The sequence below is a fragment of the Engystomops pustulosus genome, chromosome 7, assembly GCF_040894005.1.
Source record: "Engystomops pustulosus chromosome 7, aEngPut4.maternal, whole genome shotgun sequence".
In the NCBI taxonomy this organism is placed as follows: Eukaryota; Metazoa; Chordata; class Amphibia; order Anura; family Leptodactylidae; genus Engystomops; species Engystomops pustulosus.
Genome location: NC_092417.1, coordinates 47,336,146 through 47,351,535, shown reverse-complemented (window position 1 = coordinate 47,351,535; position 15,390 = coordinate 47,336,146). Strand labels below are relative to the sequence as shown.

The 15,390-nt window shown below is 45.1% G+C and overlaps 1 protein-coding gene across 5 annotated transcripts in view; it reads right to left on the bottom strand.

Moving 5' to 3' along the window:
* Positions 1–15,390, bottom strand: part of DAAM1 (dishevelled associated activator of morphogenesis 1) — a 144,739-nt gene that overhangs the window by 7,365 nt on the left and 121,984 nt on the right. For all 5 annotated transcript variants that reach the window (XR_011848841.1, XM_072115781.1, XM_072115784.1 and 2 more), the window contains 5 exons: positions 13,745–13,913; positions 11,740–11,847; positions 10,227–10,287; positions 9,980–10,111; positions 6,848–7,018 (listed from right to left, as the gene is read on the bottom strand). Coding sequence is in view for 4 of the 5 variants with exons in the window: in XM_072115781.1 (XP_071971882.1) it covers positions 6,848–7,018; positions 9,980–10,111; positions 10,227–10,287; positions 11,740–11,847; positions 13,745–13,913 (641 nt within the window). In the remaining variant the exon portion in view is untranslated. The remainder of the gene's footprint in view (positions 1–6,847; positions 7,019–9,979; positions 10,112–10,226; positions 10,288–11,739; positions 11,848–13,744; positions 13,914–15,390) is intronic.

Here is a 15,390-nt window from a genome sequence, read left to right as displayed (position 1 = left end):
CAACCACTTTAGTGAACAAGATTCCAGGGGCTCAAAGGGATCTCTTATCAGATAATTTAATACCAGAGTGAGGTCCCAGGGGGGCACCGTACATCTCCTAAAGGGGGTCATACGAGATGCCGCCTTTATGAACCGAGATATCCAGGGATGAGAGGCTAAAGGGGACTCAAACAGGGAGCTAAGGGCAGAGATCTGAACTTTAAGGGTGGCAGGTTTTAGGCCCTTATCTAATCCTGCTTGCAGGAAATCTAATATCTTAGCTATATCTGGATGAGCTAAGTCTATCTTATCTGGAGAACAAAAATCTGAGAATACTCTCCAGACCCTAAAATAGATCCTAGAGGTAACTACCTTTCTGCTCTTCTGCAGGGTTGTAATTACCTTGTCCGAGAGGCCCTTTTCCCTCAAGATGCGCCTCTCAAATTCCAGGCCGTCAGATGGAGGTTCGCAATCTGCGGGTGGAATACTGGGCCCTGGGAGAGGAGATCGTGACTCTCTGGGAGGATCCAAGGGTCTGATATCGATAGATCTCTCAGTACCGAGAACCATGCCCTCCTGGGCCAGAAGGGGGCTATAAGAATAACTCTGGCCTGGTCTTGTCGTATCTTCTTCAGAACCCTCGGGAGAATAGACAGGGGTGGAAATGCATAGGCTAGGCTGAAGTTCCACTTGATTGAGAAGGCATCCAAACTTAAGGATTGGTCTCTCGGGTCTAGGGAGCAGAAGAGCCTGACCTGTCTGTTCTTTCTTGTGGCGAATAAATCCACCTCTGGTTGACCCCAGAGTCTGGTTATCTTGGAGAACACCCTCCGATTCAGGGACCACTCTCCCTGACGTAAGAGATGACGGCTTAGGAAGTCTGCCTGCAGATTGTCCTTGCCCCTTATGTGTACCGCCGATATTGATCTTAGATTGGCTTCCGCCAGGTCTAGAATTTGATGCGAGAGGTTCATTAAGGACCCGCTTCGGGTACCCCCCTGGCGATTCACGAACGCCACTGCTGTGACATTGTCCGAGGCAACCTTCAGGTCTGACCCCCGAATCATCGGCAGAGCCCGTCTGATTGCCTGCAGGATGGCTTCTAGTTCTCTGTAATTTGAGGACTTTTTTCTGGATTCCTCGTTCCATGCGCCCTGGAACAAGAGTCCCTTGACCTGAGCTCCCCAACCCGTAGAGCTCGCATCCGTAATCATGGATAGGGGATTCTCCTCTCTCCAAGGCCTGCCTGCCTGGAGGTTCTCTTCTCTTAGCCACCACCTCAGGGAATCCAGGATCTGTTGGGGAAGTGTAATCCTCTGGTCCAAGGAGGACTGGTCCCCCCTCCAGTTTTCCAACATGAAGAGCTGCAAGGGCCTTGCGTGATACATCGCCCAGAGCACCGCTGGAATTGCCGCTGTAAAGAGACCTAGAGTCCTCATAATGTCCCTTATGGTAGGGGATGGCTGTCTGTACAGCTTCTCCACTGAGGCTACAATCTTCACCACCTTGTCCTGAGGAAGGAAAGATTTCTGCTGAGTGGAATCTAATGTGATGCCGAGAAATATCTTTGATCTGGCCGGAGTAAGGGAGGACTTCTTCAAATTTATCATCCAGCCCAGGCGATGTAGGATCTTCATCACCATCCTTATGAAGGTCTGTAACTTCTCTGCTGAACCCGCGATCAACAGGAAGTCGTCTAGATATGGCACAAAGGTGCCCTGATATCTTCGTATGTAGGCTCCCACTTCTGATATAAGTTTTGTGAAAACTCTCGGTGCTATCGCCACTCCAAAGGGTAGAGCCCTGAATTGGAGGTGCTCTATCTTGCCCTCCATCATCACCGCCACTCTCAGGAATCTCTGACTGTCCGGATGAATAGGGACGTGGTAATACGCATCCGCTAAGTCTATGGAGGCCATAAAACAATCCTGAAAGAGCAGGTTTACGGTTGACCTTATCGATTCCATCTTGAATTTTTCCACCTGTAGGTAGCAGTTTAGTGGTCTTAAATTTATAATGGTCCGGAATGTGCCATCCGGTTTCTTTATAAGGAACAGGGTTGAATAAAATCCTGTCCCTCGATCCTGCAGTGGCACCCGCCGTAGCACCTCCTTTCTCAGTAAGGATCTTACTTCGGTCTCCAGAGCCTGTCTTTCTGCTCTTCCGGCCACTGAGGTTATCTTGAAACGCTGTGGGGGAGGGGATAGAAAAGGTAATTTTAGGCCATCTTGTATGATCCCCAAAATCCACCTGCTCCCTGAAATCTTGCTCCACTCCTCCTTGAACAGGGAGAGCCTTCCCCCCACAGGACCCCTGGCGTCATTGCTGACCGGGACGTTTACTGGAATCCTGAGGCCGGGAAAACATGAATCCCTTAGACCTCCTAGAGGGTCGCCACCCCTCTTTCTTGTCTCCGGATCTCTGAGGAGATCTAAATCGCCTTGAGGGGCGAAAAAACTTCCTCTCTTGAGGCCTTGTACTAGGAAAACCTCTCTTCCTGTCAGCTGCCTTTTCCAAGATGTTGTCTAGTGCAGATCCAAACAAGAATTCCCCCTCACAGGGAATACTACACAGATGACTTTTAGATGGAAGGTCACCTGTCCAGTTTTTCAGCCATAAGGCCCTTCTGGCAGAATTAGATAAGGCTACCGATCTTGCTGATAACCTTAAGGCGTCCACCGAGGCATCGGCTAAGAAGGCAGAGGCTTTCTGTGCAGTGGTAACCTCCGAGATAAGATGTGACCTGGATGCACCAGCCTTAATCTTCTCCTCCAGCTGGGAAAGCCAAACAAAAAGAGACCTAGATACACATGTAGCCGCGACGTTAGGTTTGAATGCGCCTGCTGCTGCCTCCCAGGAACGCCTCAAGAAGCCATCCGCCTTTTTATCCATAGGGTCTTTAAGCACACCTGAATCCTCAACTGGAAGCGCACTCTTTCTAGACACTTTAGAAACGGCAACATCTACCTTCGGCGCCTTGTCCCAAATCTCTGTCTCCTTCTCAGGAAAGGGGTACTTCCGCTTCATAGCTCTGGGGATAAAAACCTTTTTGTCCGCCTTGCGCCATTCTGCCTGGATAAGGGAGGAAATATTCTCATGGATAGGAAAAACCTTTCTCTTCTTTTCTCCTAGACCCTGGAACATAACGTCTGTTACAGAGCGTTCTTCCTTTTCATCTTCTAACTCCATAGTTGATCTTACTAATTTCACCAGATGATCAATATCCTCTATAGGAAACAGTGGTCTGCCTGACCTGTCCTCCTCTTCTGACTCAGATGATTCTCCCGAACTAGGGCCAGAATCTTCAAACTGCCTGGAAGTGCCTGGGGAATTCTCTGACCTGAGGGATCTCCTTATTTCTTGCACAGAACTACGTACTTCCTGCTGGATTAGCATACGCATGGATTCAAACAAGGTCGACTGCTCTTGTGCTAACAGGCGCTGAACACACTGGTCACAGTTAGGTTTTACATAAGCGTCAGGCAGATTATCTCCACAGATTCTACATGCATGATGCTTAGACTTTACAGTGGCTTTCCCCTTACGAGATTCTTCCCTCTAAAATAAGAATCACATAAAACATCATCAGAACCAGTTTAAAGGCATGGTAAGGCCACACTCACCAATCAGCGGACTATCCCCCTATTCAAACTTTACCGTAGCGGTGTCCACCGACTCTCTACCACCTTCATTAGAACTCATCTTATTCAGTGGTGAGGATACAGCTCCTGTTTCATCCACGACTGGAGCAACTCCTGTGGCTGGCTGTGGGTGCTAGAAACAACACACAGGACTCCTGTGTGGGATCTCCTTTTTAAAATTCCCGCCTCTGACGTCATCTCCCATGTGGCGCTGGGCGGCGCGTCACTTCCGGTCACCACCGGAAGTGGAGTCGGCGCCATTTTGGAGAAGACCACCGCGGGGAGGAAGAAGCCAGCGCTCAGCCGCCCTTCCACTCACACGCCTCCACTCCGGATCGGAGGCGTGCCGGAGTCCGCCCGCACCCACAGACTGCGCTGCACCTCGCAGCATTCACCTCTCCACCGCCGCCGAGTAACCACCCTCCGGTAAGTCTCGGCGGGGGACCTGTGCAGCCACCTGGGGGTACCTGGGACTCCCATTCCCCCCTTTCACCGCGACTCCTGAGCCTCACCGAGACTCACTGGATCCCCCGTCAGGGACAGGAAACCACTGAAGGAGGTGGGGCGTACCGCAGAATTTGAAGTCTGGGTTTCCTGTCCCTGGAGGCGGATCCCTCTCTCTCTGGTTGGGTGCTGTCGTGGTGAGAGGGGGAAATATACAGTTCCGACTTACATACAAATTCAACTTAAGAACAAAGCTAGAGACCCTATCTTGTATGTAACCCGGGGACTGCCTGTAGTCACGAATCTGGAGAGTTCAGCAAATAAGTCAAGCTCTCCCTGCCTCAGAATATCTCTGTGTATGTAATTGATAGTACTATGCCCAGGGACATCATAACGCACTATTCAGAAGTCACAGTAAAGGGGATGTTCTGAGCTTGACTTAAGTAATAAACTCTCCGCCTCCCTGACTTTATGTGCATTTCACTTCAAAGCTGATTTTCTGGATGATGCCTCCATGATGGCCCATGAAAGAAACAAAAACTGGAAGGTGTTCAGCGGCTTTAAAACATACGGATAGTGGTTTATTGGGTTAATTTGCTCTGAACCCTTTAAGGCATATGGATCTTATAGGGTACCCTTATCAGCCACATTGCACAAATACATCACCACAACACTCATATAACACTCATTATGGCCCCATAAAGCATATTTATGGGGTATTCAAAGATCGTTATAGGGAACAACATCTCCATCACCTACCAATGCCACACACCACAATATGTTTTCAGATTCACACAAAAAACCCTTGGCGTACCTCCATGTAAAATTGCATCTTATACTAATAAAACTATTTAAAGAGAGCCCCCTTTAAACAGGTTATTGGCGAGGGGGCTATACAATAACCTGACCTATACAACATATGGGCATTCTTAACAAGAGAGCCTTACTGTAACCTTGTTATACCCACACCATATACCACTATACACCCTTATATCGGATTTATAGATGGTCCGTCATTAGTATTCAGCCCATAGAAGTAAAACACTGGCGCATACTGCCCCTACAGGGAACCTCCGGTAATTCAACCTTCCCCCCCAAAATTTTGCTATTGCATACATGACTGTCGGGCACAAGATGTTATTCTCCCATGATGCCATAATATAATGATGGTAGTTGCTGAGGAAATATGCCTAGTTATTACCTTTCACAGAGCTTACTACCTGTACACGTGTAGATGTGGGCTGATGCCCCCCTGGAGCCTCCATAACTCTCTGCAGGGGAATTACTAATAGATAGCGGTCGGTAGTTGAGCAATCGCTCTACAAGTGACAGCGCAGAGATGAAGGAATTTACTGCTGCCTGTAAAAGGTCAGACTTTCTATGATTTGTTAGAGTAGATGAATACCACAAATGGCTCTGGCCACAGCTAAATCATTCCAGAGAAGAGACCCTGGAAAGTGCCAGGTGATGATTGTGTAAAGATGTTCTGCTCATTGCACATCTCAGGCTTCATTCAATGGCTTTCATTAAACACGTGAACTGACCGACCCGGAACAAGAATGAAAAACTAGTTTTATATCCCAACAATTACTCCTCTAATTCTCAGCCTTATCCTCCCTGCAATGTGATCTTCAAGGGGTTGGACATCTGTGACCAGAGCTAGACTTGATAGATGGGGAATTTGCTCCATCATGCTTTGCCATGCATCATAGTCATAGATCAGAAAATATACATAATACTACAGTATAGAATTCTCTTGGACATGTGCAACTGATACAAAATGTAGGTTCTTTCCAATCATTTATGCAGAAATTTCAAGTGAAGATGTGCCTGAGGGTGCCCCAATACAAGTATGTACTACATTACATTTACATTATATTAATATTGCAAGCGTTAGTCTGACCAAAATCGTCTGCTCTAGAGTCTAGAAGCCAACTAAATGTAGCAGGCCCATATGTCAACGTCTATCCCACTGAAGTGGATCGGTTATTAGGCCAAGTAATTTATGAGTCCAGTGTATTCATAGGCAGAGCGCTCCTCTGGATTCTTTCTGCTTTCTTAGTGGTGACTGGTGGATGGTTGTTGTGTATGCAAAAATATACCCTTTATTAGGTCCTGAGCTGCCCAACAGGTAATGTGGTGCCAAAGGGAACCTACACTGGTCTGCAGAAGCATTCAGCAAGCCTTTAAATTCCGCAAGTCTGACTCCAGCAGAGAAGAGATCAGGACTGGCGTAATATATTTTCCCAGTCATCTCGTTGCTGACAGGTCTCTAGACAGTAGCGAAACTACAGGGGTAGAGGCCATAGCAGTTGCTATGGGGGCCCACAGAGTCAGGTGGCCTCAGCATCTGATTTAAAACACTAAAGAATGGAGGATGTGGACTATTTAACACTGCATATATGTATATAACAGTACACAGCACAAATCTGCAGCTCAGATGACAAATGTCAGGGGAGGAGAGAGCAGAACAACAGAGCTAGGGATCTCTTATCCCTAAATCACATGTGGCCAGCAGCTACTGGGACATATCTGTGTAAGTGTGTAAATGTATATATCAGTGCATAAATGTGTGACTATACAAATATGTATATTTTCTGAGGGGGGGCCCCATTCAGAAGTCTGCTATGGGGCCTTGCCTCTCCTAGTTACGCCCCTCTCTCCTCTCCCTAGTTATGCCCCACTAGTTTGGTAAAGTGCTAGATATATCAGTATATATAAGTATTTCATACAAGTATATTATCTCCTTCATTCGTTGACCAAAGGGAAAGTGACATTCTAACCTGAGCCTCAATACGTGCCCGGCGCTCCTCCTCTTCCTTCCTCTTCCTCATGTTCTCGTTTTCCTGTTTGGCTTCTGAAAACGCCTGGAGGAACTGATCAAAAATCCCAAAGAACTCATCAGGCTGCATCTTGTTGGTTTCCTCTCCAAAATGTTTGGCCGATTTCATAAACTAGAAGGATATGAAGAGGGGAAATGTTAGTATGGCTCCTCAGTATAAAGATGGCGGAGAGCGCGGCAGCCATATTGGCATCACTGGTCATGGTAGCCACGAGTCTTAGACGCAGCACATTTGGCACATACATGTGGAGCAGTCTTTTATCTCACAAGTGACAGCGAATGCAGGAGGCACGCTTCTACATAAAATAAGCGCCGCACCGCAGGAGTCAGGGGGCTCGCCCTCACCACCACTTTGATCCTTTTATGGCCACATGGGCTTTTATTAAAACCAAATGTGTGTCTGGGGGCCATATTTGTGTTTTTCTAACTTTACAGAAAAATAACATATCATTAGGAAGAGGAAAATGATCCCTTCAAGGAAAACACAACGTTGGATTTTCATTCGTAGCCTCTGTAATTAAAATAGTTAATTACATGTTAGTAAATGAGATGTACAAACTGTGCGGCTCACAGATGGGGTGAAATCATCTTATATAAATGGCTGCTCGATATTCAGAATTTCCGAACAAATGTAATTTATTAATGAATTTCCTGCAGACATATATTAAAATAACAGGAGTGGTTATCAGTTCTCAAGTAATAGAGATGATTTCGTTATTTAGGACCTTCATCCAGTAACTTGAGTAAAGAGTCTCTCTCTCTCTCTCTCTGGATGAATTGTCTATACACATTTAGTTTGATCTAGGAAAACGTATTTGCATATTTCCCAGAATCCCTTAGTGGAGCAGCAATGGCTACAAGTCTCCACATGGCTGCAAGGTGGCCTTAATTGGCAAATTCTCCATAAGGAGAACTTTTACCCCCTGATCCTAGTCCAGTGATGGGCAACCTTTTGAGCTTGGTGTGTCAAAATTCGCCAAAAAACCGAGCATAACTCGGGTTCTGTGTCACCTTTAGAAAAAAAAAAACTAATTTTGTAATAACATGTCCAGCAGCGGCCTCCCCTTATTAATAACATGTCCAGCAGCGGCCTCCCCTTATTAAGAACATGTCCAGCAGCAGCCTTCCTTCCCTAATAAAATACCCCTAGCGGCCTCCCTTTACTACTAAAATATCCCCCTAGCCGCCTCCCTTTACTACTAAAATATCCCCCTAGCCGCCTCCCTTTACTACTAAAATACCCCTAGCCGCCTCCCTTTACTACTAAAATACCCCTAGCCGCCTCCCTTTACTACTAAAATACCCCTAGCCACCTACTTTTACTACTAAAATACCCCTAGCCGCCTCCCTTTAAATATAATATTATAATAAACTTATATACTTACCCAGTGATGTCTTCTTCCCTGTAGCATTACTGGCAGGTCTAACGATAATGGCGGCTCGGCTCCTCCAGGTTGCACTGCGCGCCTCGGGTCACGTGACTCACGTGACCTGACGTCAGGTCGCATCAGTCACGTGACGAGCAGCGCGCACTACAGCCTGGAGGAGCCTGGAGGAGCCGGAGGAGTTGCAGACGGTGGGCGGACCAACGAGGCGCCGGACAGGTAAGCAGGGGGCAGAAACACAGGGACGGGGGCGGGACATTAACACAGGGGCAGCACATTACACAGGGAGGGGGGCGGACCGCGGGCGCTGGGCGGCCGTGTGTCACCAAAAATGGCTACGCGTGTCAGTGCTGACACGCGTGTCATAGGTTCGCCATCACTGTCCTAGTCAAAGGCCTCTCACTCATATTTATAGTTTAAATAACAAACATGTATAATTATTTAACTTCTAGGGTACTTTAACCCTAGGTTGTCTGATTGATCCAACCATGTACTGCCATACTATAGTATGGCAGTATATGGGGATTTTCCACATCTATTTATTACAATGTGCAAATCGTACATTTTAATACATTGGTTACAATAAGACACGTGTGGAAATGCTTAGTAACCTGCAAACTTTCAGTCATGAAAGTTCACAGCTTATAGTGAGTCGCAGGCGCCGCTGTCCACATCTCCTTCATGAGGAGCAAAATAATCGCAATGTCTGGCATTTTGCAATGCGTTGTGATTATTTCAGGGCTTGTACGTCACAAAACAGACACAAGCCCAGATGACTGTCTTTCATCATACAGTACACTGACTTTACTCACTGTATGATGAGAGTGGTTGTCCTCCCTCTTCCCTGCTGTGGAGATGGTCAGTGTAGAGGTGTGCAGCTGCTGGGACATCACACAGGGCAGCAGCGATGTGGCCTCTGTCTGTGCTGCCTCCCTCCCCCCACCACAACTATCAGGAGTTGCAGAGGAGTTTCTGGAGTTGATGGCCGGTCGCCTCTCGTGGTGCTGAGCCCCGTGCTGATACCTGGGCTGACTGGAGACACGAGGCACAGCTCACACAGGGGGGAGGGGCCAGCCCAGAGGAGGGGGGGGGGGGGAGTGCTGGGAGCTCAGTGCGTGAGAATCTCAGCCTCCTGGCGACTGCACCTGGCCGAGGATGAAACTTAGCTCTCCGGCGGACGCGTGTCACTGAAAATGGCTACGCGTGTCAGCACTGACCAGCGTGTCATAGCTTCGCCTTTACTGCTCTAGGTGTTAATGCAGCCTGAAGCCCCTCCAGCTCACTTGCCTAATTTTTCAAGCCTTTTTTGGTTAAAAACAGTGGCATAAGAAGCTAAAATAAAAGCAAATCCTGCCAGAGGGGGCGCACACCAGTATGCCAGTGTACTTGGTTTACAATCCTATATCCTGGTGGTAGATGTCCTTAAACCCACCACCTTGAGCCTGGGAGACTAGACCAACCCTGATAGCATGTATTGTGTTATAGAGGTCGGTGATATACAACTGCGAGGGTTTCTGGAGGTTGGAAACAAGGTATTGTAACTGTTGCTGTAATGGAGATGAATCGAGAATCGGTCAGGTGTGGTGCTGTTTTAGGAAGAAAGCAGATAACCAGACAACACAGTTAAGAAAAAATGGAAGCAGGCACGTTACAGATGGTCCCAGCAGTCTGGATGTGTCTATACTCACCAGCTCCTTGGATTCAGCAAGAAGGTCTTCTACATCAGAGAAGCTGAATCCCGCCACAGTAATGAACTGACTGACAACCGACACAAACTTGTCTCCTGGTACAGATGACTGCGACTTCTGATACTCCAGCTCCTACGGGGGGACACAACATAAGGATCTATACAAGTTCTTCCTATTTATGGTTCTAGATCCAGAATATTTTCTGCTTAACTTCTAATTTTATTTTTCAGTGGAAGGAGCTACTTACACTTTCCACAGCTTTCAGGCCATTCCTCAAGGTGACAATTTCTTTGTCCAGTTCAGTCATACTAAAAGATGAAAATGTTAGTTTGTGGATGAAGTAAGACGATGAGGTATTAGTGGTGATATACAGTGCAGTATATAACAATATCAGCCATACTATGAGACCAATGATCCTGTAGTAGAGATCTGGCGGATGTACCAGTGTATAACTGGGCAGGTTATATGTCCTGGTGATATATAGTGCAGTATATTATAATATCAGCCATACTATTAGACCAATGATAGTGTAGTAGAGATCTGGCGGATGGACCAGTGTATAAATGGGCAGGTTATATGTCCTGGTGATATACAGTGAAGTATATAACAATATCAGCCATACTATTAGACCAATGATACTGTAGTAGAGATCAGGCGGATGTACCAGTGTATAACTGGGCAGGTTATATGTCCTGGTGATATACAGTGCAGTATATAACAATATCAGCCATACTATTAGACCAATGATACTGTAGTAGAGATCAGGCGGATGTACCAGTGTATAACTGGGCAGGTTATATGTCCTGGTGATATATAGTGCAGTATATAACAATATCAGCCATACTATTAGACCAATTATACTGTAGTAGAGATCAGGCGGATGTACCAGTGTATAACTGGGCAGGTTATATGTTCTGGTGATATACAGTGAAGTATATAACAATATCAGCCATACTATTAGACCAATGATACTGTAGTAGAGATCAGGTGGATGTACCAGTGTATAACTGGGCAGGTTATATGTCCTGGTGATATATAGTGCAGTATATAACAATATCAGCCATACTATGAGACCAATGATACTGTAGTAGAGATCTGGCGGATGTACCAGTGTATAACTGGGCCGAACTTTACTGAATGTCACTGTGTTCACCAGAAAATGTTCACATTAATGTGACCGTCTTGTGAAGATTACCCCTCTGCAAACGCAAGCCGACCCAGGGGTCAACTGATTACCATTTTTGATACCCAAATCAACACTCAGGAAAAGTATGGTCTTACATATAAGATGTAATGGCTACACAGCTTTGAACTCACTAAATGGACTTCTTTACTTAACTGGTAGTTGCTTAATTCGAGCAACCCCACCATAAACTGTCTGCCAAATGGGAATTCTCTTAGCCTGGTCCTATTCAAATGAACAGGAGTGAGCAGCAGTGGCTGGCATGGTCAATAGTAAAACTAGTGGTGCCAGGAGAGTGATGATTTACCCTTACAACTATAAAGGTCCCGAAAAACCTTTAAGACTACATTAGGCATGTGTGTATATATGATTTAATTGGTGTTAAATGCCGCACCAGTTATCAATCGGGGTCATCCAGTTACAGCTTGGCTATGGATGATGTTATACTACCCTATGACTTTTGTTTCCATGTGTTTGATGTGTGATATTTCCATCTGGCCTCACAATGTGCAGAACATATGTGTAGCTTACTTGCGCTTGATATATTCAGTCATTACAATATCATGCTGCTGCTTACTTCACTTTAGCCGCTTCGGAGATACTTTGTAGCTCTTCGTGTAGATTTATAATCTTAGGATACTTCTTTTCTACCACAGTTATTAGATAGTGCAAAAGGGTAATATTCCTGGAAAGATAAAATAAAATGTATTACCAAAAGACTCAAAAGCTGACAATCGCTTTCTGGCTTTCTAGGCATGGATCTCGACAACATTGTGCCCATCATAGAACACAGTTATTCACATGATGATATAAAAAAAAAAAGAAAGAGGAAAGGGTTCTATTAATAAGGACAACTCCTATAGCCTTAAAGCTTATTTAGACACCCAGTGGTCAGTTTGTCAATCACAGACTGCACAGTCATGGACCGTCAACAATGTGGAGGACGAGACGCAGAGAATCATAGTGATATTACATTATGGTGGTGTTAGTTCAACAGGGAATCCTTCAATCATCACTGCAAGTCCCATCCTCCTCATTGTGGTGGGTCAGTGAAATCTGGTGGTTCACAGCCCGTCCTTGGTTGTCTGAAGGTGGCCTTATTCACATCTCAACAGATGGCGCACAGCCTCCCTGCAAATCCTATTGGGATACATCCTCAGGATGAAAATTGTTGACACATTCATGTGCTGTGGAAATCTAAAGGAAATCTACCATCATAATGAAGCATGATAAACCAGAGACACTTACACATAGATCCAGGAACTGTGAGAGTGGTAATCTTCTTATATACGTTATCTATGGCCTCCTTCTTTCTAAAATCAACTTTAAAAATGATTCTAGTGAGACTTCCCTAAACACTCTGTGATCTGGCTTTACAGATGTTACACTGTCTCACTCTCCCCCCTGCTCCATAAGCACTTGTTCAATAAGCAGGAAGGAAGTACTGAGAAAGCAGGAAGGAGTGTAACAGTCTGTAAAGCCAGGGTAGCCCCTCTGGCTCATTAGCATAATTTCTTAAGTTGATTTTAGAAGGAAGAAGGTCATGGATAACAAAACATAAGACAAACTCAGCCACAGTGCATGGATCGATGAATAAGTGTCCCAGGTTTACCATGTCCGATTTTATGGCAGATTTCTTTTTAAGAGGTGAAACTAGGACATTTGTTTTTTTAAAGCAACTTTCTTCAAATGAGATATGCGATTGAAATATGGAAATTAAAGATGGACAAAATACAAAAATAAAAAATTCTGGACTCAAGTCTGAGCCAAGTTGAGCATAGCTGGCACTGTATCCAACAAAGAATATCTCCAATTAAGATGCTCAAAAAAAAAAAACTTTGATAAGAAGACGAACAGTGATACAGTAAAGGCCAATGCTATTAATAGAACGGAATGGGAATGCGGCCAATAAATGCATCATATTCACTTCAGGATCTGAACAGCTGAATGTCATCAGAACCATCCCTCTTCCTAACATTACATCATACCGTCCCCACGGGAACCATTTTTGTAAGCATAAAACAAACCGCAGCTCTTGAGGGAAATTAGTGGAAATCTCACGCTGGATTGTATATACAACACCCCCTGTGAGAGGTCAGCGAGAGGAAAATGCATAAACCTCCTGGAAGAAGCTCATACAAGGTTTACTTCTGAAGACGTCTCCAAGACGTCTCTACTGCTGTAGAAGCAGTAACCCATGTCTGCCGTAGGGGCAGGAATGTAGGTCACGTAGCCCACTACCACTTATAGACATGGGTGGGTTCTCATACACAATGTAGGCATTACATTGCCTGCGGCGTTCAGAAGTACCGCTAGGACAAAAAGCGTGGGAAGCACCCCACAATAGCCCCCCCCCATACATTTAGTATTCTCATCTCCCATGGACACATGTTCATCGACTATATCTGTGTGTATATTGTCTCCTAGGCCTGGATCCCTTTTACAATTAATTCCCCCAAACCAGAGGATTAATAAAGTTATATCATATCGTATCTCCGCCCCTATGGACTAAGAGAAAAAGTCCATTCATAGGTTTCTTTGAACTTCTACACCTTGAGTAGTTCTACGTTCTATACACTTACTTGTCAATGCTGGATTTGGTATCGGCGATCTTGTTTAAACTTGAGATCTTAAACCCGTAAGCGTTTCCCCTCTGTCCTTTGTTCATGTAGTTTCCGAAGGCCAGGACAACTTCCAAGAGCTGCTTCAAGTTCTTACTCTGCAGAACCTGCTTGGAGGCTGAGCGGATAGCTGCGTACAGGTGAACACACACAAGTAAGGAGAGGATGGAGGGGAATTTGTACGGCTCACAGAGCCACACTACAATGCTGCTTCTACTAATGCTAAATCACCAACAATACTAAATAGGGTTGTTGTACACTTTCAATTATTGGCCTATGATTTGTATGCTTAAGATCCCAAATCCGCAGAATACAGACAATGCCATGTACAAGAGTGTCGAGTAATAGTGCTGAACCACGGCTCATATGTTTTGTTGTTTAAAGGTAACCTGTCACTAGATTTTTAGCTGGTGACAAGTTCCCACAGATACAGTAGTGCATTTCTCACACAAATGCGGAGAAAAGAGAGAGGATGTGGTAGGGGCTTTAAGTGGTATACCCATTACAGCATTCAAATATAACATATCTTTAGAATATAATATAATTATATCTTATTAAAAATAATGTTCCTGTGTTAAGATAATGTCCTATAAATGTGGCCATGTCTCTTAGAAACAAGATAGCCGTCCCTGGATACGACCACCATCCCACTCCAGCAGCAGGCGCTATCAATACCTGCACAGCCACCTGGATTCCACATTCATTACCAAAGGATGGCTAAGGAACATGGTGCATCTTTCTGCCATTTCATAAGCAATAACTATTTGTTTATTTGTGCAAGCAGTCCAGCAGAGGTGGTCAAATCCAAGGACAACCATCTTCTTTCTAAGCAACAACATGGATACATTTATGGAAAATTATCATCACACCGGTACATTTGTATATGGTGTATGAATGCAATTAAATGTCAATGCCTAGATGAGAATAATAATTTTTTAAGGAATGACGCTTAGTGGCTGAGGCATCCAGGAACAGATGGCATGATTTGAAATGCACCCAATGTGCAATGTGAGAGTGTGGCAGATCTGACAAATGGCAGAATAAATTTTTAACACCATACATAACCATTGCTCTGTACTGCAGCTAAAATATCTGACAAGTATGCAATCAGTTAACTTACATCTTAAGCATCTTTGCAAAGGAATCTTGAAGGTGCCTTAATCTAAACTTTAGATTAAGGCACCTTCAAGATTCCTTTGCAAAGATGAGCAGCTCAAAGGACATGTTACCTTTAACACAATTGAACCTAATGACAGGTTCCCACAGAAGTCTTCATACTGTGCCCCATGCTTTATTTGCATAAAAATCTATAGCTCAGATCTAGCTAAAATCACTTAAAAAAAAAATTGCTGTCAACTTGCCAGGAGACTCACTGAGTCACAAGAGACGTGTTTTCTATTCTTTTGGCTCAGCTCCCTAATTGCAGCCTCCCTCGGGAATTCGCTTCAGTGAGTCACACACAGTCAGCCTCTCTCTGGGGAGGGGGGGGGGGGGGGGGGAGTCGAGACGATTGACTTGACTGAAGAGAAAACACGCTCCTTGTGACTTGGGTGTCTCATGGCAAGGTACCAGTGATTTTAGCTAGATCTGAACTATGGATTTTTGTT